This window comes from Pyrgilauda ruficollis, unplaced genomic scaffold (assembly GCF_017590135.1).
Source record: "Pyrgilauda ruficollis isolate IOZ18807 unplaced genomic scaffold, ASM1759013v1 scaffold271, whole genome shotgun sequence".
Lineage (NCBI taxonomy): Eukaryota > Metazoa > Chordata > Aves > Passeriformes > Passeridae > Pyrgilauda > Pyrgilauda ruficollis.
This window is the reverse complement of record NW_024524056.1, coordinates 146077-172890: the sequence shown is the minus strand read 5'-3', so window position 1 is coordinate 172890 and position 26814 is coordinate 146077. Positions and strand designations below refer to the sequence as shown.

The 26814-nt window shown below is 37.4% G+C and overlaps 1 protein-coding gene across 4 annotated transcripts in view; it reads right to left on the bottom strand.

Annotated features, from left to right (window-relative positions):
* Positions 1 to 2592: 2592 nt before the first annotated feature.
* The window catches only part of ST8SIA4 (ST8 alpha-N-acetyl-neuraminide alpha-2,8-sialyltransferase 4), a 63231-nt gene continuing 39009 nt past the window's right edge, over positions 2593 to 26814 (bottom strand). For 3 of the 4 annotated variants that reach the window (XM_041471616.1, XM_041471618.1, XM_041471617.1), the window contains exon 5: positions 2593 to 7326. In XM_041471616.1, coding sequence (XP_041327550.1) covers positions 7044 to 7326 — 283 coding nt within the window. In that variant the 3' untranslated portion in view covers positions 2593 to 7043. Of the gene's footprint in view, positions 7327 to 16137; positions 16302 to 26814 lie in introns of those variants that run through there. The other variant, XM_041471619.1, reaches the window with a different exon arrangement.

Genomic DNA, 26814 nt, shown 5'->3' with positions numbered 1-26814 from the left:
TGATTTCTTCTACCCCCATTGCCCATCCCTCTCACTCCACCCCTGTGCCCTCATCCCATTGGTCCTGGTATTCTATCCCACCCCTCAAGATCCCTATATAAGGTCCTGCTTTCCGTGCCTGAGTGGCTCTTTTGTCACTGGCTGTTTTGTCACTGGACCTTTTGAGGAAGAAGCTCAATAAAGGCTCCCCTTGGAACCCCACACGAAGACCCCGTCCCTCCTCTGTCTCCCAGATCACAGAAGAGCTGAAACCACTTGGTGTGAGCAAAGACATGCCTGTGTCCCCAAGGTGTCTTTTTCAAGACACTTCTTCAGGAAGATAGCGGCACTCCGGACAACCACCCGCCGTGACAATTATATGCTTGTATTTTTGCTGTAGTAAGCAACCACAAGACACCACTTTTAAATAAGGATGGATAGCAATTTAAAAGAATCGAATTAATGTTACAGAGCCATAAGTAGAATTCAGCAAAATTTTGCCTCTTTCATGCCTTTGTAACGAAAAAGAACACAGTCATAAAATTTTCAAAGACACAAGCTCCAACAGTGTGTGAAGACTGAAACTGCAATTACAACACAGAAATATCTAACTCATTATAGAAAAAGTTGGGGATATTTTTTAGTATCTAAAACCAGAATGAAGGTGTATATTTCCTTTTGCAACATGTCTGGTAAAGGTTTAGAAATCTCTTTTTGTTTTAGTCTATTATTTGCACGGATGGATTTAATAGGTTTTAAATACACTGTATGGTACTTGCAGTATTATCTATGATATATACATTCCTTCAGACAATCACTGAGCAATTTTTTTTTCCATTTTTTCCACTTTATCTAAAAATCTAAAGTGCATACAGAGTTTAAATCTAGATCTCACTGAGCCTGTTTTGCTGTCCTGTGAATTGCTTCCAACATTTTATAATAGAGTCTATTAATGGGGCATTTGGGCCAGGACCTCTCCTGCCTGACTGATATCCAGTGCCTGGGGGCCCAGAGACTGTGCCCAGATGGAGGGCAGTGTTTTTTCCATTTTCAGGCACACAGAGCAGTGAAGCTGAGCACATATTCTCATGACACACAGAGGACACCAACATAGCTGGTCACTCACACTGGCACTGCACAGTACCCCACAGCTCCCTGCTCTTCCTCCTGGGCTGGCAGGCAGAAGGTCCCATGTGCAACACTCTGGGAACACGGTCCAGGTTCATGAGCATACACATGTTCATGGAGCCCCCTCTGTCTGCCTGGAGCCCCTGCCCCAGTCCCAGACCCCCTCATCGCACCCACGTGTCCTCAACCTGCTGGCTGGTCCAGATGGAAGTTAGCTGGTGATGGCCACATGCACCCCATCTACACCAAGTTTAGGGAGAACACAGACACTGTCTCAGCAATTGGCACCACACATAGACTGTGACCTGTGGTTCTGCAGCAACCAGCACTGATCCACTCATTTGCCTCACTCATGCAGAGCCTGCCCAGCAGCTGGTTTGGTTAACACCCAGCATTCCCTTCCCCCAAAAGGCAAGGTTACTACGTGCTACAGACACTGAATCACAGAATCATTAAGGTTGGAAAACACCTCTAAAATCATTGAGTACAACTGTTAACCCAGCACTGTCAAATCCACCACTACAGCACGACTCTCAGGTCTGACTCCACCATTTCCCTGGGCGGGCTGTTTAAATGCCTAACTACCCTTCCAGTGAATAAATTTTTCCCTAATATCCAATGCAAATCCCCTTGCCATAAAGCCCTTCATTCCAGTAGTTGTAGAGAGTGACTGAGACCTCCACTACTCACTCCAGCAGCTAACACCACAGGCCAGGGGCATCCACATCCCTCATCAGCACTCCAGTAGCTGGCACCCAATCCTCTCACAACAGTCCCCTGCTATCTGGCACTGGGTCCTTCCAGCATGCACATGCATGGGACAGACAGTGAGATGACACAAAGAAGGAGGTAAGAGAAAATTTAACGGACTTAAGATAGACTGGGGCAATCAGCCTTGGGAATCTGCCAGACAAGCATACTGACCTGCCATGGTTTATAAGTGACCGGCCCCTTTTCTGTCTATTCCTCTTCCTCCCCTGAACATTGTCCCATTTGTAAATACCCACCAACTCCTCTCCAACATTCTGGACCCCGAGGATTGCATTCATATCAGTTGCAAAGTAGCTGTTCAGCATGACTGATGAGGTTGGCTTCTTCTCCTTGTCTCCATTATGATTTGCCTGTCAGGTTTGTGTCTCCACATATTTTGCTTCCCCCTTCTCCTTAGCATCCCATATGACAAAATCCTTGATCAGAAAATCATACTGGAATAAAAAATCCAACACTTACTATTTTGTGTGACTCATCAGTTTTGGTTCTCATCTCTGCCTCCCTTGTTACTGGTCAGACAGGTTTGTGTCTCTCTGTTCCTGTTTATGGCTTCCTCCTTTTCTTAATGTTCCCTTTTGTGTTGAGAAAGTCCCTGATTAGACCCTTTAAAGGAGCAGACATTCTTCCACAGATTCTTACAATTAGCACAAGATTGATTAAATCACCATAGCTGTGTTACAAAGGAACATGGAACAGAATACAGCAGAATACATGAAAGGAAATTTTTATTTTTTTCAGTCATACAAATAAGAAACAATCCCCATAGCTGTACTTGAAATAAGACTAACAGTGTCAAATGTGGCAATTCTGAGAGAATATGCATCAATACTTTATACCACAGAAATTGTATGACATACACTCAGTAGCAACTCTCCTTTATCTACATTTATAACAATTGTGCTTTTCCTTACACAAAGTAACAGTGCTCTTAAAAATAAATAATGTGCAATTTCAGAGTTCTATCCCGAAATATGCTAATCTAGATCCCCATTTAAATCCTGGACATGTCTCTCCCAGGAAAGTCATCGCAAAGAGTGCTTAGCACTTTGCTAGATCAATCACTAAAAAAGGTACTGAACCTGCACCTGTTTTTCTTCAAATTGCAATTAGAGAAAAAGTACTGACCTCAAACATGTTGCTTATATTGTCTAACAAAAGAATGATACAGTCATTACTACACATCAGACTCGGATCTGAAAGGTTCAGTAGATCTTATAACTGGAGAGTGGCTCAGAGCTGTGGAAGAGAACTGTCCCAAAGCTGGAAAGTTAACAATCAAACATTTATCTATTATTTGTATGAAATATGAAGGACTGTCACAGACACATTAACATGTATCTTAACAAGAAATTTACAATCAATTTATCTGAATGAATTCAAGTTGTTTAATGCAAAGCTGCCAAAACCTTTTGAAAAATAGACACATTCTGCTGTCTTGATTCAGTTTCCAGTTCTTATTTTTAATGTACATTTAGGAGCTACAGCAGGCAATTGATATAGCTGATGAGAGGATAAATTTGAGGAACACTCTGAACACAACTGATTGGCATTTCAGCTGTTCCTTACCAGGGCAGATAACATTACAACATTAGGAGTCTTTCTTTTTATCCTACTACTTTGCATTAGTTGTTGATAGTGTTGGATTATAAAAGTGGTAATTATAATATAAATTGATTATCTGCTCTGTGCTGTTGGCAGCAGAGGTGTGAATAGAGACAAAACAACATAAATCACCCAAGGCAGCCATGAAGGCTTAAGCTGTTGACTGCTAACCAGTAAAGGACCACAAAGTGAAATCCATTCCACCTCAAAGTCTCTAAACAGCAGTTAATACTTTGCTGCAATGTCCTGGGTCACCTTTAGGGAAAAAGTCACACAGCGGAAGTAATCTGTTTTTCCATTTAGGTTCTGGGGTGCCTTAACAGAAATGCTCTAAAAGTGCCAGGAAGTATAAGGTAAAGATAAGAAGGGTGTCTGCAATGAGTCCATTGCTACAGATTCCCAGCTGTAGAATGCAAACAACAAGGAAAGTCCTGGGCATGTCTCACCGCAGGTCACCTTTGACCAAGCAGTAACTGGTAGTCACAAACCATCTAAAAACAATTTGCTTTTTGAAACATCAAACCACACACCAAAGAGCCTCCCAGAATCTTTGGTCTCCATATGGACACAGGTATTATACAAGAACAATAGTGTAAGATGACCCCTAGTCCTTGTAAAAACCCAAGGAGTCAGACTACAACTGCCACTTGCCTCAGAGAATAGTTTGAGACCCACCCCTCACTACACCACACCTCAGCTCAGGTTAAAGTGAGCCAGGTGAGAGAAGAGGTGTACTGGTGTGGAGTCCCTTGTTTTTGGTAAGGAGGCACACCTAGGTGCTGGTGTAAGGGGAGAGTCTGTGAGAAGGATGAATGTGGATGACGGCGAAATGCCCTGAGCCTATGGCTCACAGTGTCCAAGAGTGCAGTACTGAAGGTAGAAAGCCTGCAGAAGATGAGGTTAAGGCCCAGTTTTGCGGAGGTATGGGAAAACTCTTTTGTCTTTGAAGCAGGTGCTACTATCATGTCTTGTGCCAAACCAAGTCAGAGAAATTTAGTGATAGGGTAAAAATCTGGATTCCATGGCTTTTGTACTGAAGTTATCTTCACTTGCAGAAAATCAAATGTGAAGCATGCAAAACCAAGGCTTAGGCCATGATTTAATTTGTCTGATGACTTTTAAAGGCAAATTCTCTCACCTATCTTTCTATTTACATTATATTCTTTTCATGTACTCATTTGCACAAATATTTTTTTGACTACCAAGGAATAAGAGAGTCCCCATCAACTTTGCTGTCAGATGCATAACCAATTGGCATACTCAAACCTTCCACAGGTGAACAAAATCACCTGTCAGTTAATATTTTAGACTACTTGAGCATGAGGTTTGTCGATGGCCTGACACTAGAGAGAAGAAAAGACACTCCCAGAAGATAAAGCTGTTGATAAAGATGTTTCTCTGAGCTTCTGAGAGACTGGCAATCTGTGACTTCTTTATTCCAATAGCAATTTTGTCAATGTACAGGAAATATGCTTTAGAAGATCAACAGTAGCAAACTAACAGCAAGAACAGGAATATGCTTACCCTTAATTGAAGAAATAACCTTGTACTAAAATGGAGGCATACATAGTAAACAAATAGCACCCTCTGGTTTATCAATATCAAATTAAACACATTCCAGTCTGCATGGCTGTTTAGTTTCTCATGATACCTCGGTTTCAGCAAGTTTCATGGTAGGACCACTTATTGCACATTAGCATGTGGCCAAAGTAAACTGTGGTAAGTACAAGAGTCTAGTGAATAAGGAAAGATGTTACCATGTCTTACATATAACAGAACTGACTTTCTACTTCCTGTAATATTTGACTGCAAGGCACTGATTTAGCTACCCATAATCCCAGATCTCCAATAATGTGTGATGAAATACATGAACTTAAGAGAAGAAAATGGATAATAAAGAGCATTTTCAGCTAGTAAACATTTGAGAGTGGTAAAACATAAGAAATTGCTCAAACAAATTAAAAATTCAGTAGATACACTGAATATCATATTTGGAGACCAAGACCTAATGTAGCTCTGAAAACATAACAAGAAAATATTCACACATTATACTTGCATGCCTACTCCTTAGCCAAGAATAACAGGAAAGATATGAAACCATGATGTTACCTATTTATGTGCTCCTTCATCACTAAAATACATCGTAGGATGATAAGTTTTGTTTCTTAATGTACACTATACTGATACTCCATCCTCTCCTATGCTCCTGTAATTTCTTGTTTTCTTTTTTTGGAAAGCAGGAAGTGAAAGGACTCTTGCGTTTTTTTGACAAACAAGACTGACGATCAAAAAAACAACTGTGAGATAATGTGTTATGTCAGTCCATTACACATCAAAACATCTAGACTATACAAGAGGTATATTACATAAAGAGATTATTTAACAGCATTAGGAGTTTAATAGAACTGTATGGTCTATATTTTTTCCCATTAATTGGCTAGGTGGTTTTTTTCCCTTTTGTTCCACTGTCACCTGAGTTTCTTTAGACTTTTTCTTTCCACCAAGAATAAAACTATATATATATATATATATACACATACATATATTTGAGTATATGAAGTAATTTCTTTACTCTTGCAGATTTTTCTGAAGAATTCTATATGTGAAGTCTGTAAAGAGGCTTTGATTTGAGATGCTTAAAAATATAAATAACAAAGAATATGTTCCTTTAAGCAGCAAAGAAACATAAATCCACACAATTTCTCCAAGATAAGGGAAAAATGTGTAAAATAGTAATCTTTGGCACTGAAAACAAGGGCATCCTTTTGTATGTCTTCAAATATTTACACGAGAGAAAAACTTATAAGTCAGATCAAAATGGTATCTTTGTGGTTTCATGTAATGGGTACTGACAACATTAGCTAGAAAAACAATTGGGATGTTAAGGACTGTGTGACAGCAGGATGCAACACAATAACACTTGATAAAGTATTTGATGTTCCACTGCACCCTCCCATGCTTACAAATCTTTTTGCCTTAAGACAATTCTGTAAGATAAAAAAATGTAATTACTCATAACACCCTTGAAATCTTTTAAGGGCTCCAAAACTTAAAAGCAACAAAACCCAACCAACGGCAATAACAAAAAACAGCAATAAAAGCTGAGGTTATAATACAGTATCAGAAACAGTTCTCTGACTGAAGGCATTTACTGATTCTTTTGATCTTACAGACTTCACTTTCTCTACTCAAATCCATCATGATATTTTCTGCCAAAGCCTGATTTATTTACTTGAGTAAATATTCCATCCACTGGGTATTCTTGTATGGGCTGTCTGACCACAGCTGCAAATTGGCAGGTTCTTTTTCTTCTTTAATTTATGATGAATGTGTCACTGCATCCTGTAAACACTATTGAGCATACATTCAAGCTTTGTTCTTAGTGAAAGTGGCACTTGAACCCTTGCAGTCAAGATAGCTTAGTTATATAGCACTTCTGATATAACATGTTCTTCCAATGACTTAGTGGGTATTGAAACAAAGCCCCACTGTGGTCCCATTGCCATTTCACAACATCTTTATGAGGAGGTGTGTATTCTGTATTATTGTACAATACTTGTGCTTTATTGCTGTATGCATTTCCCTGTTGTTAATTTAAGTGCTCCTCTATTATGTAACACATACAATGTTTTAAACTCTAATGGCATCCTATGAGGACTGGCATTAGAAAAGTACCGATACTTCAGATCATCGTAATAGTGATACTTGACTGGTTTTCCATGTAAATCCTTTGGGAATGGCCAAAATCCGTACAGGTGAATTTCATCACAAAATCTGGTAGCAAGTGTATACATGAGAAGACCAGTGCTGGGTCGTTTAATGTGGACCTTGTTTGTCAGCCAATAGCTGCAAAGAAAGAAAAAGTGCATTAAGAAATTCATATAACTTTGCGTTAATAAATCCTGTGAACTTATTTTAACTACTATGCATTCATTTTACACTGTGAATAGTGAAAGTCTCCTTTTCTCTAAACTGAGATCATAATGACACTGTTCTGGTGCACCTTTATTCTTCCTAGAAGAGGTTAAGGGAGACAGTGCTGGAAAAAACCTGGTCAACTAAGAGACTTAGGTCAGGCTTTAATTTCAACACAATATAATGTCTGCAGAAGCTAGAAGACCGTAGTTAACCTCCTCAGACAGATCAGGGAATAGTCCCTTGCTATAAAGTCTGACCTGTTGCAGTATTCAATTCATGTGATCAAGTGAGCCTTATGCTGAATATTTGATTGGTCTGGTGGTTACTTCACAAATTGCTTGTCTAAATAGAAAGCAAATGGAAATGAAAAACCTAAGTTAAGACTGTAACTTTCAGAAGTCAGTAAACGACAAAAGGAAGTAAAAAAATATGTACTTCCTTGTGATTAAACACATAAAACTAACCTGTTGTTAAAGGCAGTCTCCAGATAAGCAAAACCTTACACTACTGATTTTTAAAAGGTTTTGTTTTGTACTCAAACATTCACTGGTCTGACTGAGCTTACAATTTTCCTGAGCCAGTACCAAGTCTGGTTATGGCTTTAAAAGCAGTAGAGAGTTGTCAAAGACACAAAGGAAAACCTAACTGGATTCCAGCATATAGGTCATGTTAGTACCCTCAGAGTCTGTTGCCAACATTGTTCTGCATCTCTAACTTTTAAAATCAGAATGTCATTAAAATAGTGCCAGTTACTGCTGGTAAAACATTTCTCCCAGTGTCTGATACAACAGAAAGTACACAGGTACTTTCTATGAAAACGAAAATGGTCACTTAGATTCTTAAACCTGGTCATTCCTTTGACTCAGACAAACAACAGCCATGAACACAGCTGTACTGATCAGACTGTGGAAAAGTGTGACTGCAAGTAAGGGAAATAAGTATGACTTAGCATCACCACACAAATGTAAATCCATTGGTGTGTGCCACTGCACTCTTAGTTGTGAATTGCTTCTACCACAGTCTATGAAGAAGGTCAAGTGAGATAAGTCTCACCAGACCAGAGTTAGCCTTGTTTTAAATGGCATTTCAATAAGGCTGAAACGTAAAATTATACATCCAGAGTGCTATAAAGGCATTTATGATGTAGCAGGAGGAATGTCCCACCCCCCGTATGAGACCAGACAGCAAAACTATGACTTTATTCAAAGCTTAGAGTATGTAAAAAGCAATAGATAATACGCAACAGTTAAATTAACAATCCCATTGAAACTGGCCTTTTCAGTTTCATTCTTTGCCAAAACCATAGCTTTGAATCAGATAGGTATGCATGTGAAAGCCAGTTTGGTATTTTTGGTGGGTTCTTTGATTTTCTTTGTTTTGTTATTGGCTTTTTTTGGTTGTTGTTGTTTTGGTGGGGTTTTTTTGTTTGTTTGTTTGCATTATACTGAGTTTATTTTTTGAAAGCTGAAGGACCCTGCAAGCAGAAGACAGTTCTGAGCTGAGTAACTGCTTCTCCAAAGCCAGCACAGGGAGAATTTCACTTGGGTGTAAAAATAGGATGGTAAAAAGGATATTTAAGGGTGAATGCAATTGGGAATGGGTACATTTACAAATGACATATGCATATATAATTTTTTATTGTCTTCATAAACACCATTTTTTAGACATACATGCTAAGCAGTTTTCTTTTCACTCTGATAAACTGCAACTCTAAGACAAGATAAACCAAAGGAGTGACTCTATTCTAAAAAATAAATCTTTATTTATGGAAAAATTGCTGGAAAAAGAAATCAGAACACTTTTAGCACTTCATATCATAGATACAGCAGAACAGTTTAAAAGCTAATTACTTAATTTTTGTACAAACTGGTAGCTGTCTCTTGAAAAGTCGGTACTTTAATCTCATGTAGTCATCCATTTAACATGAGTGTTTCTAGCCAAACAGCACTCAAAACTGATGCATCTGGTACTACAGGGTACTACTACTATCATTCCAGCTGAATTTCAATCTTCCAGGAATAGGATGCTCATGGCAGAAAATTAAGTTACTAAACAGGTAAATATGAAAAGGACTCTACATCTTACTTAAGCATTTCTGTCCAGAAATAAGTATGTAATGAAGAAGTAAGATGCAATGAAGACCCTCTTACAATTTAAGAGCATAAAAACATATATTCTCTCCTGTTTGTTACACTCAAGTATTATACAAACCAGAAGTTTAACTATTTGGTATTTCTTAAAATTGAAAAGATACCCAAACTCTGTCTCTCTCTCTATATATATATATTGAAAATATAGTACTTGATGTAATTACTATAAAAATGTTATAATAATAATATAAAAATTTTGTAACTTGGGATCAATTATACTTCAGATTAAAAAAAAAAAAAAAAAACAAAAGAAATGCAACAAATGAAACAGCTGGAGGCACTCAATGCTCCAGGCTGATGCTTCCTAAAGATCATTTATCTCTTCAAATTCCTGGCTCCCAACATCTTCTTGAATTAATAGAATTGTCAAGTGGGGACACAAATATCAAGTAGTCTTTGTGATTTTTGTTCTGAAAGGTATATGTCAACTTTTCAGTCACTCAGGTACCTGTTCTAATCTCTGAGTTAAGGCTGATTAGGGGTGATTGATGTTATAGATGCTTTAAGCAATAAGCATCTTTGTACTGGTTTTTAGTTTCTTGAGTTTTATGATAGCTTTAGTTTAAGCATAAAGATACTCTCCCGATACACTTTTCTGGGATGCACTCATTTTTTGTTTAACTAACCTGATATTTCAGCAACTAACTATATAAGCAAATGAGAATCTCTCTTGTTTCTCATAACTAATCTCTAGATTTTCAGCCATGACCAATTCCTAATTTTCCATCTGGATACAGCATCAGCTTAACTGATAGGACTGGGTGGATCTCACCATGTGACAAAATAGTCATCACTATCAAGTCTGTAAATAGCCATGCAATGCACCACCACTCGTTTTCTTGATGCCTCATGCTAAAGCAACCCCTTTGTGGGGCCTGAAAGCTGAATTTATTGAAGATTAGTGAATGCGCCAATCCATAAACACTCTTTAATTCTGTAATTCCTGTAACTTGAAGTTGAGTCGCTTGAATTTGAAGAGATCTCACTTCAAATTACTTTAAAATATATGGCTGATGGTATAGTAGTAAAGACACTGGCAAGATACCATGTCCAATTTATGCTCAAAAGTTAAAAGTAATCTCTAGGGTAAGTGAAAAACAGCACAAATAGAAGGTGTGTTGAACCATCTGCAATGAAAGGAAGGTCAGGTGTGTACTTAGGTCCATGTATTTGCATTTTATAAAACTGCTGTTAATAAATAGTTAATGTTAAAATGACCTTCTGAGAAGACTCTATTACAATGACTAATACATGCAACAATTGATGCCAATCATAATTACATTAATGAATGGAAATATACATGGGGAATTCAAATTACAATTGTTTATCCTGTTACTGTGGAATAGATGACTTCTGACTAAATTAAAACATGAGATGTGCTTTCTCATGGCTGTACTCAGAGTGAAGTGTTGTCTCAGACAAAGAAAATCAGATATGATGGGTTACATTCAAATACCAGGTAATTTAGTGTACTTAGCATCTTTATTTGCCTTATTTACATATTCCATAAGATGTCATAGCATAAAGAGATTCAGAATCTGGTTGCATATATGGATTTAAATGGATTTTGAATTCCTTGTTCTGGACAGGGCTGAATCTGAGGAAACACATATGTTTAAGCTCTGAATAGCTCAAAAGATTATATACCGAGCTCTGTTTCTTGAGATATCCAAGCTCATCTCCAAGCAAACCTACTTAACACACATGGCTGTCACTGAAATTCTGTTCCTTTTACAGACAGAGAGAATATTTTTAAAAAGAGCTTTCTGAGAAATCATATATGGTATTTGAGAAGTTAAAATATTAACATTAATAGGAAGGTAGGGGAAAAAAGATTTTGAAAGATGACAAAACATTTCAGTATTACTCAAGAGTGTCTGTGTGAGAAGCTAGAAGATGTATATTGTCTTGATTACACTTCCTCAAAAAATACTTCAGAACAGGACAAGACACAGAGTAAAGCAACATATGCTATTCAAAGAATAAAGTAACTTCTGTATGAGGAGAGAATAGCTTGAAAAAAGAGACAACTAGATGGGAAGATGGAAAACACTCCAAAATTACAAAGTGGTGAAGGTGGCAAATAGGAATTTAATTACTACCTTAACATAAGCACTGTAACATAAAAAGTAACTGACTCAGTAATTTATTAGTAGGTCTGAAATAAACAGATTAAAGTACTTTTTACACAATACAACACTGAACTGGGAATTCAAGGCAATAGCATGTTTGGATGCCACTGGCCAACTGACTAAAAAACTCACAACTTGTCAGTGTTCATAAACCCAGTGGTGCTGATGAAACTCCTTCTCAAATGTTTGCTAAGCTGCTGCTGATGCATGTATCACAGGGTGATCTTTCCTCTGTTTCTAACTTCCGCGTTTCTGTGTTGGCACCTGGCACTGATAAGACTACAGACTAGAAAGGAATCTCTTAAATAGCCACTTTTATGTTCTTGGACCCAACATCTGTTTTCTAAAGAAAGTGTTATGGCACATATCTTCCTCAAATTCAAAGAACAAATCCTTTCCTTGTGCTTTCTTATCTTCAGTGAGATTAATCACACCAATGACAGGAACAACTCTTCAATTTACCCTCTCAATTTTTGTGAATGTTTTAATTAAAAATGCACTATTTTTGTTTTTCTTACTGAGATATGCTTTGTGCAAATTGCTTCACAAGGAATCTAAAATGTGAAAGAATTAAACTGTGAACAACACAGAAAATGTGACAGCCAGCACAATAGCAGTGCTTAGTGGACAAGATCTGCTTGAAAGTTTCAAAGAGCATACATAGAAAACCTCTTTCATTAAAAGGAATAATGCCCTTTATGAAGAGCTGAAACTCCATCAGCACTCTATCCAAAAAGCCAAGATTCTGTCCTGATCTGATCAGGACAGTTAGTAGTTAGAAATGTTCTCTGTTTTGAGCTGAATACATCACACTACAGGACAACAAGGGAAAGCAAAGGCTACTTACTTATATTTCTATGAAACTTGCCAAGAATATCTATCGATATATTTTAAAAATTATTTAAGCCCTCAGGAATCCATTTACATAAAAGAGACCTGAACCTTTGTCAGTAAATATGGTTAGTTTTCTACTGCATAGAGACTGAAACGTCTACCCTTGCTTCAGAGTCATCAAAGTCATCAACTGACACTCTAGCACAGTACAAGCCTCTGCTAAAAAACACTGCTCTCTAAACTCACACACAAAACCATTTTCAAGAGTGAAACATAGCTTAATTTTAGAAGAAGTCATTTATAAATAATTTGAGATTACAGTTGCACTAGATGTGCACACAGGCACATAGCAAAGGTGCAGCAAAACAGACTTAGAGTACATTTTACAGGCTCAGAAAGTCAAGAGAGAAACTTCTGGAGAAAAGGTTTTCCTTTCTGACAGATCAGCTCCTTACTGGAATATGATGGAAACAGATAGATCTTCCAGTGAGGTATCCCATGGTTATCTTATTTCTGTGACATATTTGGACAATAACATATGCCTACTGTGCAGATAATGGAGCAAAATATAGAATTCTATGAATTAGAGAATCACAGAATTGATTCATTTGGGCAGGACCTTTAAAGATCACTTAGTCCTCTCCCCCTGTTCTGGGCATGGACATATTTCACTAGACCAGGCTGCTCAAAGTTCCATCCTACCTGGCCTTGAGCAATTCCAGTGATGGAACATCCAAAACCTCCCTGAACAACTTGTTCCAGTGTCTTAACACCCTCATGATAAAATATTTCTGGCTTCTGTCTAATCCAAACCTACCTTCTTTCAGCTCAAAACCACTGTCTTTTTTCCTGTCTTGGAGAGAGTGGTAAAAAGTCTCTCCCTCTCCAGCTTTCTTGTAGGCTTCCTTCAAGTACTGGAGGGCCACAGTAAGGTGTCCCTGGAATGTTCTCTTCTCCAGCTCAGCAAGCCCATCTCTCGCTGCCCTTCCTCAGAGGAGAGATGCTCCAGCCCTCTGATAATTTCTGTGTCCCTGCTCTGTACCCACTGCAGCAGGTCCCCGTCTTCTTTCTGCTGAAGACTCCAGAGCCAGATGCAAGACTCTAGGTGGGGTCTCAGCAGAGCAAAATTGGGCCAAATGAACTCCCTCGACTTGCTGGCCATGCTCCTTTTGATGCAGCCCAGGATACAATTGGCTTTCTGGGCTGTGAGTGTATATTTCCAGCTCATATACATATGAAGACATGTTAATGTTTCCTTCAGGTTAAGAAATCCTAATCACTCAAAAAACATTTTCTAAAATCAAACTAGCAGCCATAAACTAGAATCCACCAGTGATAAACTTGCAGTGTTGCAAGATTGCAACAATTTTTCTTTTACTCCCCACAGAGACGTTACAAACTAATGAAATGCCTTCCCAATTTTAAAATGAAAGTCAATGTGCCAGTGTGTAATTTCATATCAATCTGGTTTTGATTAACACAGACTGAACATGCATCAAGTAAACTACTTTTTGTTACACATTTGTTGAAAACTGCTAGCACTTCTGGGCTTTTTAGAATTCCCTTTACAGTTCTAATAGTTCTAACAACTATTTATTATTTTGTATATTTCCATTTTTATTTTGTTCCATGGAACCATTAAAAAATATGGAAATAATAAGGACTAAAATAAAACCTTAAAAATGTTGGAGAACATTTGAACAGTGTGACTGGTAGATGTACAAATGGTGATCAAGAAGCATACATGACTTTATTAGGATTTGAAATGTCAGATAGATGTTTTCAAATGGTACATAAACAGTCAAATCTAAGTGACATACAATAAGTTTAGCAACATTCAGTATCAACGATAAAACACAAAAGAGAAAGTATCTGATAAACTAGTAAGAAATAGAACCATCAGGTTGAATATTGATATTAAACAGCTATTTGCCATAATTTTATAGTCCCTCTTTCTCCTTTGTTTCATTCTTTCTGCATGAAACCTCAGAAGATAAGCTATTTACCTATGTCTATAATTATGAAGCACAGCGACAAAAGAAAAAACCTTTTCTGGAAAAGTTGTGTGGGATTGCCATTCTAGAAAGCACACTGGGCTCAACTCTAAGAATAGAACCAACTTATAAAACTAGGTAAAAAGAATGCAACTGTATTTTAAATAAATAGGGCTACAAATGGTTTCAGAGGGCATCAGAGCAGTTTTTTCCTCTTGTATAGGTTGCAAATATTACTTCTTCCTACAAAGGCCACTGCTATTAGTTTGGATTAAACAGAAACAATGAAGCAAAGGGATGATTCATAATCAGACTGAACATGGCACAACAGTATTTTTTTCGTTTTAAAAACCTAATTTTCTACTCAGTAAAATAGGATTACCTACCACCATTACACACACAGAAACTTATGAAAAGGTGGGAGAACTAAGCTAGAAGTAGGAAAAAGTGTCAGGCAAAATCCCCCAAATGTGTAGTACACAGAAAAGCTCCAGCATTTCCTAACAGCAACATGGGAAGGCAGTCACAGGAAAGAGATATCTTCAGGTTTTAGGACATTTATACCCTAAGTTTATATTTTGACTCATGTTCCTGCTGGGTCTGTTTTAGAAGTAGACTCTTCCACTGAAGAAGAAGTTTGGCTGTGAGTTGTAACAACTACTAGAAAGAATTCCTTTGCTCTCCACTCATTTTCTAGGGCTCCTTTTTCACCTAGGGGTGGCACATGGCTGCTCTTCCCTACTACTGGAAAATTTTATGGACCCAGAGGTTGACCCAGACCAGCTCTGACGGATGTGGCTGGTGGATTTCCTTGGCAGGGATTTTGTCTGTGGCATCAGGAAGGTTGTTATCAGCAGCCATCCTCAAGCTGAATGACAGTAACACAAGCCCACTCTATGACCTCTTCTATTTCTGGAGTTAAACTGAGAAATATGAACCCAAGAGTATAACCCACCTGACCCACAGGGGCAACTCTAATAGGCAGAGATCAGACAGGATGATAAATAAACAGCCTATTTTCTATCAGCCTTATTCCCTTCCTGAAAGTACACTTATTATACTTAAGAGTAGCTATTCAAGCCTCAAAAAGACTATTGAAGCAGTCCCTTGACAAGAAACCATGATAATGGCTCAGGTCAGCAAAGGTACCAAGAAATGAATTTGACCCATCTTCTGCACAGTAACTTGGTTACACAGAACCAGTGTCGTTGGGTATGTAAAACCAAGTGTTCATACTAATCTTGAACTTCTGTACTTTGTCAAAATGTGTCCTGGCGTTCTGACTTTTTCTGGGAATTGGTGAGGGCATAACAAAATTGTATTATTTTTTATATTCCATTAAATATTACCACAAAAAAAAAATCTATCTTCCATGCCAAAGGCAAATGGGATGAAAGAGGAATTTGGTTTGTTGAGGAGGGTCCCACGGAGAGCTGGCCGAGTAACAACACTCACAACCGATTTGGCTACATATCGTCCCACTTTATTCAGCAACTTTGGCATATTTATCCTTCTCTAATGCTTAATGCTCATTGATTCAGTAGCTATATTCACATGTACTATAACACATACATGTTAATTACTAATTGGTTGTCACGCTATAAGCATCTTTAGCTAAGGTGTGCCAAATCAACAGTTCCCACTACGTGCTTGGCATTTGGCTTCATCTTGGCACAATGCTCATTCTTCCTTGTTGTATCTATTCAAGGCCAGTACATGGTCTGTCTTGTTCCAAGGATGCTACATGGTCTTCAGAGTAACTCTGCAATCTGCAGGTCAGGGCTGTCCAATTCCTGGAGGAGAATATCATGCCCTTGTTCAGCCAAGAATCCTTGTACAGTTTGTAAAAAGAGTGCAACTGATGGGATAAAATTCTTCAACTGTATTAGTGCAAGCTTGTCTGGGAAAGCCATGTCAAATTAAGAACATGGAAAAATCTTCAGTTGGAGCAAAGATATAACAAATTCAGTTTAAGGATAGTAGACTAAAAAAGAACTATGTAAACTTAGTGCAAAGTTATAACAGTAATGTGTATCAGAGTGACTGGGGAAATTGCTAAGTGCTTTGAAACACACAGGTGACTTCGGATTAAATTCATAAAATATGGATTTCAAAACTGACATTAATTTTTAATATTTCATGACACAAAATTCATAATGTAAAGTATTAATTCTTCATATTTTATGAAGGCATTACAACAGATTACAATTGATTAGCATTTTTCCTATGAAAATTTCATCAGAATATTACTGGAGGGCTGTAATCAAAATGAGTAACTTGCCCTAATTCTAGTTTTCACCATTAGATCTAGTCTTTCCTACTGAGTGAATATCTGTTCTTATGCTAATGGCCAATTAATATATTTCTGTAACAGAAAAAAATCCGATCTAACTGATTTTCTCTCTTTTCAAAACAATGCAAATACAGCCATGTTCAGAAGAAAAATCTAATATATGAAGAATAGGAATAAAATGCAGTGTCCACTATGCATAGTAGGGAATCAGGAAGATAATAATGGAAGGACCCACTTAAATTGTTAAAGTCTGCCTTTGATCACTTCAGAATAATTTATCTGTTGCCTAGAACATCCATTCCACAGGTCTGTATTCTTGAAAGCCCATTCTCAAAAAAAAAAAAAAAAAAAATCATCACTTACATCACCTGTTAAATCTACCCTAGAAAAAGAAAAAGCTTGGCAGGAAAAGTTGTATTGAATTTCCATTCTGGGCCCAATCCTAACAAAACAGTTATAAATCTAGGCAAAAGAAAACAACTCAGTTTTAAGTAGGGCTACAAAAGAAAGATGATCCCAGGATGAATACTCCGCCCTCATCTGAAAGCATTTCATTAATGGCACTAATACTGAAAGTAATGTTGATAAGTAGTCTATAAATTTGAGAATATGTTCAGGATGCTCTTTGCTCACTGGACTATAAGCAGTTTTAAACTGCTTTCAGCTTGTGCCTTTACAGCTGAAGTCAATAATGTCTAACACCAGGTCTGGATACAGTAAAACAACATGTTCATTGCTATGCTACTTGTTAGACACTTTGAAGTTCCTAAAGTTCTCTATATATAAATATATATAAAACATATTGAAGCTCTATATAACTTCAGTTATATAGAAGAAAACCTGGTCTGTTTTGATTTAATAAAAATAATTTAATAATAATAATAATAGTTTTATTTAACTGAAGTCTCCTATTTAGAGATTAATAAAGAAAAAAAGCATTACAGGACCTTAAATTTGATCAGTGAAATGAACCAGAGCAGATTAATCAAATAGAAAAGCTATTGATTTTACTTTCTGTCTTGGAATGATTTATGATGATAGTCTCTTCCATGATGCTCTGCTTTATGCCCAAAAATGGTTGCTGTACCTTTAAGGCCTGAGACTGGGTATGTGCAGGGCTGGGGAGGGGGAGCTTATGGGGGTTTTGGTGGGCAATTTCAAGGACTCCTTGCGCACGTGTTCCATGGCTCTATGAGGTTTGGTTCTGCTTGGCCAGCTTGGTTTTATTGGTGCAGGCAAAAAGCTTTTCCCTTCCCTGGCTTGGAGAAGCTGCAGTAGAGATCTTTCATCTGCCTTGAGGTGAACTCAACAGCTGCAGGTCTGAGAATGGAGTGGGACTGGCAGGAGCAGGGCTGCCCTGTTCAAGTTCCAAGCCTCAGCGAGCCAAGGAAGAGAAAGCACACCAAGAGGCTCCAGACCAGTTTTTTTGCCTGCCATGACTGCTGTGGAGAGGAGGTCAACACCAGAGAGCCACCAGGTTTTTGTCTCCTGCTGGAACTCCTCTGTGGAAGCTCCACTTCCCTCAGAATGAAAGCTGGTGCTACCTTGAACCGTGTATTGGGAAGAGGTATTTCTCCAATACTTCCCCCATTTTTCAGGCATTTTTGGGTTTTCATTCCTCTGTGAATGTGGGGCAGAATACGAGTTCTGATGGTTCAATGTTGTTTTTCTTCCTTGCATTGTAGGCATTTTGTTGTTAATAAACTCTTGGGGTTTTTTTTCACTTTCTTCTAGTATTAATTTTATACTGGTGTAGGGGCATTGTTGAAACTCTTTAGAGGAGACGACTCATTACAGTGTGTCCTCTCTTAAATTTGTCTCAGAAGTGAGACATCATCATAAACCCCATGGTCCTCACTGAATGAACTAACTGAGAATTAATCAAGCCTGATAGAGGCAGGCTTCATACAAACAGAAGTATACTACTTCAGTAAATGTAGGAGGCAGAAGTTACTCCTTTACCTCCAAAGGTTACACAAAACCTTTGACCAGTCAAAAACCTCCACTGAAGCATGTACAAGCATGTGTTGAAGAATGTGTTTGAACAGAACAATTTGCTGCATCACAACTTCATGTGGAATTCAAAGTGGCAGATTGCCTTACAAAATCCATTAAATATGAAAAGCACACTTGAACATTACAGAGGAGTCCACACACCAAAGAACCACTGTCTTTAAAGAATGAATGAATGCTCACTGTTCACATCCTATTAAATTCTAGCTTATTGCAAACAATACCAACCAAAATGCCCATTAAAAAGCAATGGGATGTGACTGGAGTTCTGCCAAACCCATCAACTGGTTTCACAAGGATATGCAATACACAAAGGAAAAAATTGGTTTTAGTCACTTCTACAGTATGACACCTATGTGTAAGGCTTCAGATCCCATTACATATTTTACAAGCAATAACTTCTCAAGAGAAACATCAAAACTAAGAAGATTAATGGATGCTTTTACTCCACAAAATTTTCTGTCTTTAGCTTGCTTTCTGATCTGACAGCCTTCTGCACCATCTTCTCTTCTGACTATATACAAGATGAGTACAGAGAAAAATGACGAAAGACTTTGCCATTATTGGCTAGTATTAAAAAAAAAAAAAACGGAAACATGTCCTCTGTATTGTACAACATGCTTTATTTTCTTTATGTGGGTTTCACGTACTTTAAATCTGTACAGCATCAATAGAGGTATATGGTAGGTAGCTATCTACTATTTTTCACTTTACTACTGGTGCTATATATCAAATAAAGAAAAAAAAAGGAATCCTGAACCAAACCATATATCCACTTCACTAGACTGAAAGATTAAAACAAAGCAAATTCAGAAAAAGAAAAAAAAAGGTTGTGTAAATGCATTTGGAATTATTTTAAAAGGAAATAGCTACCACATTATGCATTAAAACCTTTAAACAAAATCTGAGCTGTCTTCCTGCTACTATCAATGCTATCATAGTATATTGTCAGTGGCTTTACTAGGTTACCATCAACCATGTAACCAACAGTCATTTGAAGTGAGATCTTCAGTCTGAATTCAAGCTACTCAACTTCAAGTCATCAATGCTATAGAAAAAAAGTGTGTTTATACATTGGCACATGTCCCAGATATTCTGTGCCCAGAACTTGCTTTACATATTATGAACAAGTTTATAGAATTTGAAAACAAAACCAGAAAGACAGATTTTCTGTTCTCTTTCACCTCTGCTTCAGAGAATGAGCATCATCACCAAAATAGCAATGATGGCTTAGCAATCACATGAGTTAAACACAAGGAGATCTGAGGCATAATTTTGTGCTCTGCACCAGTCTTTATGTATTATCCTTGCTTGTGAGAAGCCTACTGTTCTTTTAACAGATTAATTTGGAAAAGATGTTTGCCACTAACATCTTCAGAGAGCTGACATTAACATATGCATGAACCAAATCTTCCTCTATCCATATCCTCTCAAACCTGTTCCTTCTCTCCTGAATTCATCCAGTTCATTTTCTAACAGACTCCAGAGCCAGCAAGCATCATCCCTCTGGATCTGCTCCCACTGTGAGACATCCCTGGGGGAAACCCACAAACTACAGCAAATAAACTCTTTGGAAACTCAAGACAAACCCCTTGTAGGCAGCAGAAATTCCAACTGCCACCAGTGATCTATGGGTCAAGCCTGCATTTTGTTTCCAGCACCAGCATGCAGCAATACTCCTGCAGCAGGCTGAGCGGTCCTATCTGCTTGGCACTCATTTTTTGACAGCACAGATACACTCCCAGGGTTTCACACACCCAGCACAGCTTCCAGTGGATGCCTTTTAGACAGGAGAACACACTGCAGCATGGAGGGAGGGCTTCTCTCCTTGATACTGTCTTTATCAGACCTCAGGATTTCTCTTTAGTGATTTTTAAATGACTGTTAGCTTTCCAAAGGAAGGTAACACTGAGATTATTTCCTGAAACCTTCTTGTCATTGACAGCTACGTAAACCACCTTTTTCCTACTGTGTTTCAATGCTCTGTCCATTATAGACTAAAAAGTGAAAAAGGCAAGGTCTCACCTGTAAAGTTCATGCCACACATGAATCTTTCTATGGCCTCGTTAGCCCATCTGTATGTTACATTTCATCTGAGGCTAAATAATTTGATACCAGCATAAGCTGTGCCACCTGTTGGTTTCAGTATGACTGTGAAGTACTCATTTACTTCCCCTCTGCCAATTCTGCTAGTGGGTGTGCCCATACTTATATTAAAATGAAAAAATAAAAAAAAGAAACAAAACTCCCCACCTTGTGAGCCTCCAAAATTTCTGAAACCAGGGGCTGCACTTATTTTCAGTACGGCCCTATCTCAGATTCTTTTACAGGTCTTATTTTCTTGCAAAAGAAAATGATTACTCATTTTCTTTGGAAAGTCACCTGTATCCCAGAGGTAGATAATTAAGTACAAATAAATGTGAAATGAAACAGCAAGTTCTAGCAAAAAATTTTGTTAAGTCCATTTTCTTTGACTACTTCACTAAAGATATGTATTTCACAAAAATACAAATTATGACACTTGCTTCCACTAAAAACAGACTAGAAGACATCAATAAGCTGTTTTTGCAGTGCTCATAAAAATTAAGTGAGTAATACTTAAAATTTCCATATTTTAAGCAATACGGAAATATTGCTTAAAAAAGTTAGAAATTAAAGTAATTCTCTTTTACGCATTATAGAAATAACTATTATTTTCCTAATTTTTCCTATGGCCTATTAATTCACCTGTTGAAGACAGAAGGACAGAGCTCAGAAAAGGACTTCAATACAGCAGTGTTAATAGTGTTGAATTACTGACATGGTTCCAAACAGGACTAACCTCCCACACATGTATAGATAGGTCCTCATGGCTACAAATGAGGATAAGGATAAGGACAAGCATAATACCTAAGAACAGGATTCACGGGAGCAACTTCTGCTGAAAGAGACACACAAGACACAATGGGGAGGGACAGAGACTTCTGTCTAGGACGGGAAGGACATGAGTACTGGTGAGAGACTTCAAATCTCACTCCATTCAAAACACATGCACTAATAGCATCTACCCCAACTATGGTGAGCCTTCCAACAGCAAAGGAGCACAATCCAGGTCTATCACCTAATTAATCAGTTATTTTCTTTGAAAACATATTCTGTTCTTAAAACACCATACCAGGCATGTCAGCACTGACCTAACCCTCACAAGGGTCTGAAACAGAGCAATGCTCACCCTTTTTCTCACGTTCTAATTCTTTGATGTAAACTGAAACATGCTAACAGGCTTCCCTTAGCCTCTGAAAAGCCTATATATGACTTGTGTATAAAATAAACAAATTCCTTCCCTCACATGGGGGCCTGATACTGCCCAGATGCTCTCACTCCTCTCCCCACTTCTCAGTGGGGTGGGAAGAGAACAGAAGTGCAAAACCAAGTAAAGTCAGGAATGAAGATAAAGACAGCTTACCAGGTGAATGAAAGAACCACCTCCCACCTTCTTATTCTGCTACTACAGTTGCATTGCTTGCTGAGCATGATGCTGGATTGCATGACATTTCCTTTGGTAACAGGGAAGTTTTGAGGCTGTGCAAGTGCCATTCAGGTGCAGCCAAAACACTGGTGTGTTATTAACAACTTTTTACCCACAAACAGAACATACAGCACCTACATTTTGGTACAAATATTCAGGAGGATGGTAGTAGCCATTAGTCTTAGCACTTGGTAACCCCAGACAAAACATCCTCACAGACTTCTCAGTGCTTCTGATCTGAAACACTTAAATCTCTCCACCTATACCAAGAATTCAGAGACTTCAAACAAATCCATTTAAACATTCTTGAAGGAACTCATATGCATTAAAAAGCAAGGCTACAGAAGACACTAAGCCAAACTGCTCCTTCCTACACTGACACCACTGTTTACATTTGTGCCAGTGTATTATTTCACTGAAGCACTACTCATGTCAACAGTCCAATGACTTGATCCGACAAAAGCAAAAGGCCAAACCATATAGTGCATATAGCTATAACTTTGTTAGCTTATTTCCACATCACCTTAATAGTTAACTAACCATTTGAAGAAATCTGTTAATGGCTGGATGCTTAATACAACCTCTCCTCATCACAGAAGACCAGTAACATTAAAACTAAATGCACACATCTTTAAAAACTCTTGGAGCATTACAATCAAAATAAAAATAAGTAGAATTTTTATTATTGCCTTATCTTGGAAACGCCGCTTTAAAAAAAAAAAGGAAGAAAACCTAATAATTTTCTTTTGTATACATGTTCTAGCCAAAATCAACAGATAATTCATCTCATGTGTCAAAAAAATCCCAAGACAAGGTATTCTCAATTCTATTAATACTACATGGCTAACATCACTCTCTGTGGATTACCGTCCTGTTACTGGTTCATCAAAAATAGGACTACAAAAAATGTTTCTAGTTTGCTTCTCCATTGCACAGCTACATGTTTTTTACAGGAGTATGAAATGATCAAATGGGAGTTATAACACATTTTTATGGTTTTCAGAAACACAGGTTTTATGTAAGGGAAAAGAAGAAAAAACAACCTAAAATCAAAAAAATAATATAGTAAGTACCAAAATAGTTTTCAAATAAATATAAATTTGCAGATACACTGTATGAATGAACAATGTGTTACTCCCTGCTTAACTCCTAGGAGTCATTAGCATTAGTTAATTGCTATTGCGCTATTGCTCATGGTAGATAACCTAAACAACAAAACTTGGAAATGGAAAATTTCATTCCTATTCTTTCTTATGACTAATTCTGTTGTTCTCCACTAGCTGAAATCTGAAATTCAATATGAGAAGAGTGAGTTTTATAAGTGTTAGCTATATAAACATTGCTGAAAAGGAACAAAGCAGTTGCCTCACTAAGAGATAAAACCATTCTCCCAAAACAAAAACTTACAGAAGTGTATTGTCAAAATGTAAATAAGAATTTTAAAAAGTTGATAGAAATATCCCTGCTATCATGACATTATCCCTTTTATTTTGGTTTACCTGGCAGAATGGACCAGGGAGTGAAAAACATAAAAAAGCTGTTTAGTACACTGTCAGTTCTGCTTTCATGTGCCCTACTTCAACCATCCTTGCCTCCAATGAAAACTCTCAAAAAGTACGATATCTCTTGACAGACCTTGCTGTATCTTTCAGAAATGTGATAAAATAGAAGAACTTGTGCCAAGGAAATAAAAGCTCATCCTGTGAAACTTTAAAACAAGATCAGGGCATATCCTTAAGAGATGCAGGGGTGTTGCTGCTCTAGAAATCAGCTGCTAGACTGAAAAATCAACTCTGGAGTGTTGCCATGTCAAGAACAGGAACATCACTTCCTGCTCCCTGCATAGGACTGGATATTGGGATTAGATGAACAACTTTACACAACAGATTAGGTTCTTAAAATCCAAACTAACTGGCTTCCCATTTGTTTGTATAACTTAAAGCCAGTTCCAAGGATACCTTAGGTTAGGGCACAAGGGTAGTTATAATCTAAAACTCCTATTTTTAACGTCCACATATATAAAAAAATAGGATTGTATTCCACTAAAAAGTAGCTAGTGTGATTTTTTTTTTCCAGTATTTTGAATATTTATATACATGGTGCAAAAGACACAGTAATTTTATATTTAGAATTCTGTTTTCAGTGTAATGGCCTTTTTTTTTCCTCAGGTGATTTTTTCATCCATCTATTCCAAAACATCTTTTCTTAATAAATACATTTTAGCAGTTAACTGAAAAGGGAAGTCTGTTAGCAGGAAGAAAATAAACAGAAGTGTTTATAGATTACTCACAGTAGTTGTTTCTCAGTACCGAGCTGCTGGAAAACTACTTGATTTCTGCATGTTTCAGTTTCTGAAAGTATTTCCTCTGTAACTCCCAGAGTAAAGAACTCTGAAGATATGGTAAAGTTACTCAAAAGGTCACTACATCCAAAGAATAGCTGTTTGTTTTGACTAATAAAGAAAAAGAGACCCTGCACTTCAAAGTGACCATAAATAGGTATAGCATACTCCTTACATCGACAAAACACAGAGATTTCAGCGTGAGTTCAGCCATGTTTAATGCAGGATAATACTGTTCTTTCACAGGCAGCATCAAAGAGGAAATAAACAGAGCACAGGCAAATCCCACAGGATGTCCACACAATTGTTCCATACCCAGAAGATGGGAAGGAATCTAATGTGAAGCAATTTCAGTGATACTGCTGCTGAGTGACTAATAGTTCAAAATATCCAGTTTCCTACTGGCTCCAGTTGTCAGAGCAGCCAAGAAAACATTCTTACACATCAAGATGAGCGTGAGAATTTTGTTTTGTGAAATTAGGAGAGGAAATACAAGAAGAAACTTCACAGAAAACTAGTCTATTTTGAATCTGTATTGCTTGTCAGGGTAAGGAGGTGGTGGTGTTAGCCTCTTCAACAGACGTCTTCAAATATTCGCCAGCAGAAACACACAAAAAAAAAGGCTTTGGAGTTAACTGACCTCCACTTAATGTACGAACTATATGTTTAGTGTCAGGAATCCTCTCTAATTCCTTCACAATCCATGAGGTGGGATCCATAGCAGAATGTCCTGCTGATCCTACTTTTGAGTTTGGTTGTCTGTCACCAGTGTAAGTATGATCTGTACTCTAACCCCAGCAGGCTCAGTTCCTGTTTCACTACTGTTTAAGCCACATTCAATTACAGCCCTGCTACTGAGACTGGCCTCTATAGAGACACTTTCCACACCTCAGAGAGTATAATTTCATTTGGAAAGTATTACTACAAATAATCGTAATGAAATAGTTGAGCATTAAATCTCACCCTTCTTAATAAAGTTTCTGAAATTAGTCATTGAAGTAAACAAAAAGCAGTTATGTGGTTTGTTCATTATAATTACTTTATAATTAAACTTCTTGGCAGTGACATTAGAGAGCAAGTAGGTGTTTTTAATCAGTTAAGATGTTAATTTAAAGATCTTAGTTCCACTTTGAACTCTCTCATGTATTGATTGCCTCATTTTTTTTTGTCAATATGTGCACAGTGACATTAAGAGTTTCATAAATTAGCTTTTAGAGAGACTTTGGGAAAAAAAGTCATGCAATGGCTCCCAAATCACTTTCAAAATCTCATATTGAAAACTTACTGATAAAGAAGTGATAGAGAAAAATAGTGAAAAATGATCACAGGTAACCACTTGAACTAAATCTACTGAAGAAAAAGAAATCTTAATACAATGGCCATTTATGATACTACTAATTTAAAAAATAGTTATTGTGCTGAACCTTGTATGCATATAATCTGGTTTTAAAACCTAAACTCCTTCTGAGATTCTAGAGGAGCATTCATCACTCACAGCAGCTTTATTAACCATGAAATCAGCAAAACAGTAGTTTCTTTTTCCAATACCACATTACCTTCTTTTTAACCCAAAAAGTACATAATGGGCAGAAAAAAAGTTTTAAAAATTATCTCAGAATGCAGTCAACTGATCAACAGAGACTATCTGATCAATAGCAACTCTGGAACACTATGTACAGGTCCTAACATTTCTTTCATTAAAAAAGAAAGAAGAACAGGAGTGAGAATTTCAGTGCAGTGCTGTGATTGTAGCCAAACTGACCTGTTACTAGATAAAACTCTATACTGCATTAAAAATAAAGAATTTGGCATCATTAGATCTGAAGTCTAAGAAAATTTATGTTCTGCCCTTAGAAAGTGCCTAGCACCATATGCTTTAAAGGTTAATGAAAGAAAAATTTGACAGTTTGATGCATATTGAAAGGAATACAGACAACACTTTTCAAAAGTGACAGACCTTGAGCCTGCACCCTTCAGCATAAGACGTTCTCTATATGTATTTAACATGTCAGGTTGGAATCATGAACCTTACTGATTATAAGATATGAAATTATTTCGCCCAAAATTCACCATATCTCCATACTTTAATAAAATTTTAGGTTCATTAAATCAAAGAGCTCTTCATATCAATTTAAATTTACTGTGGAGTTT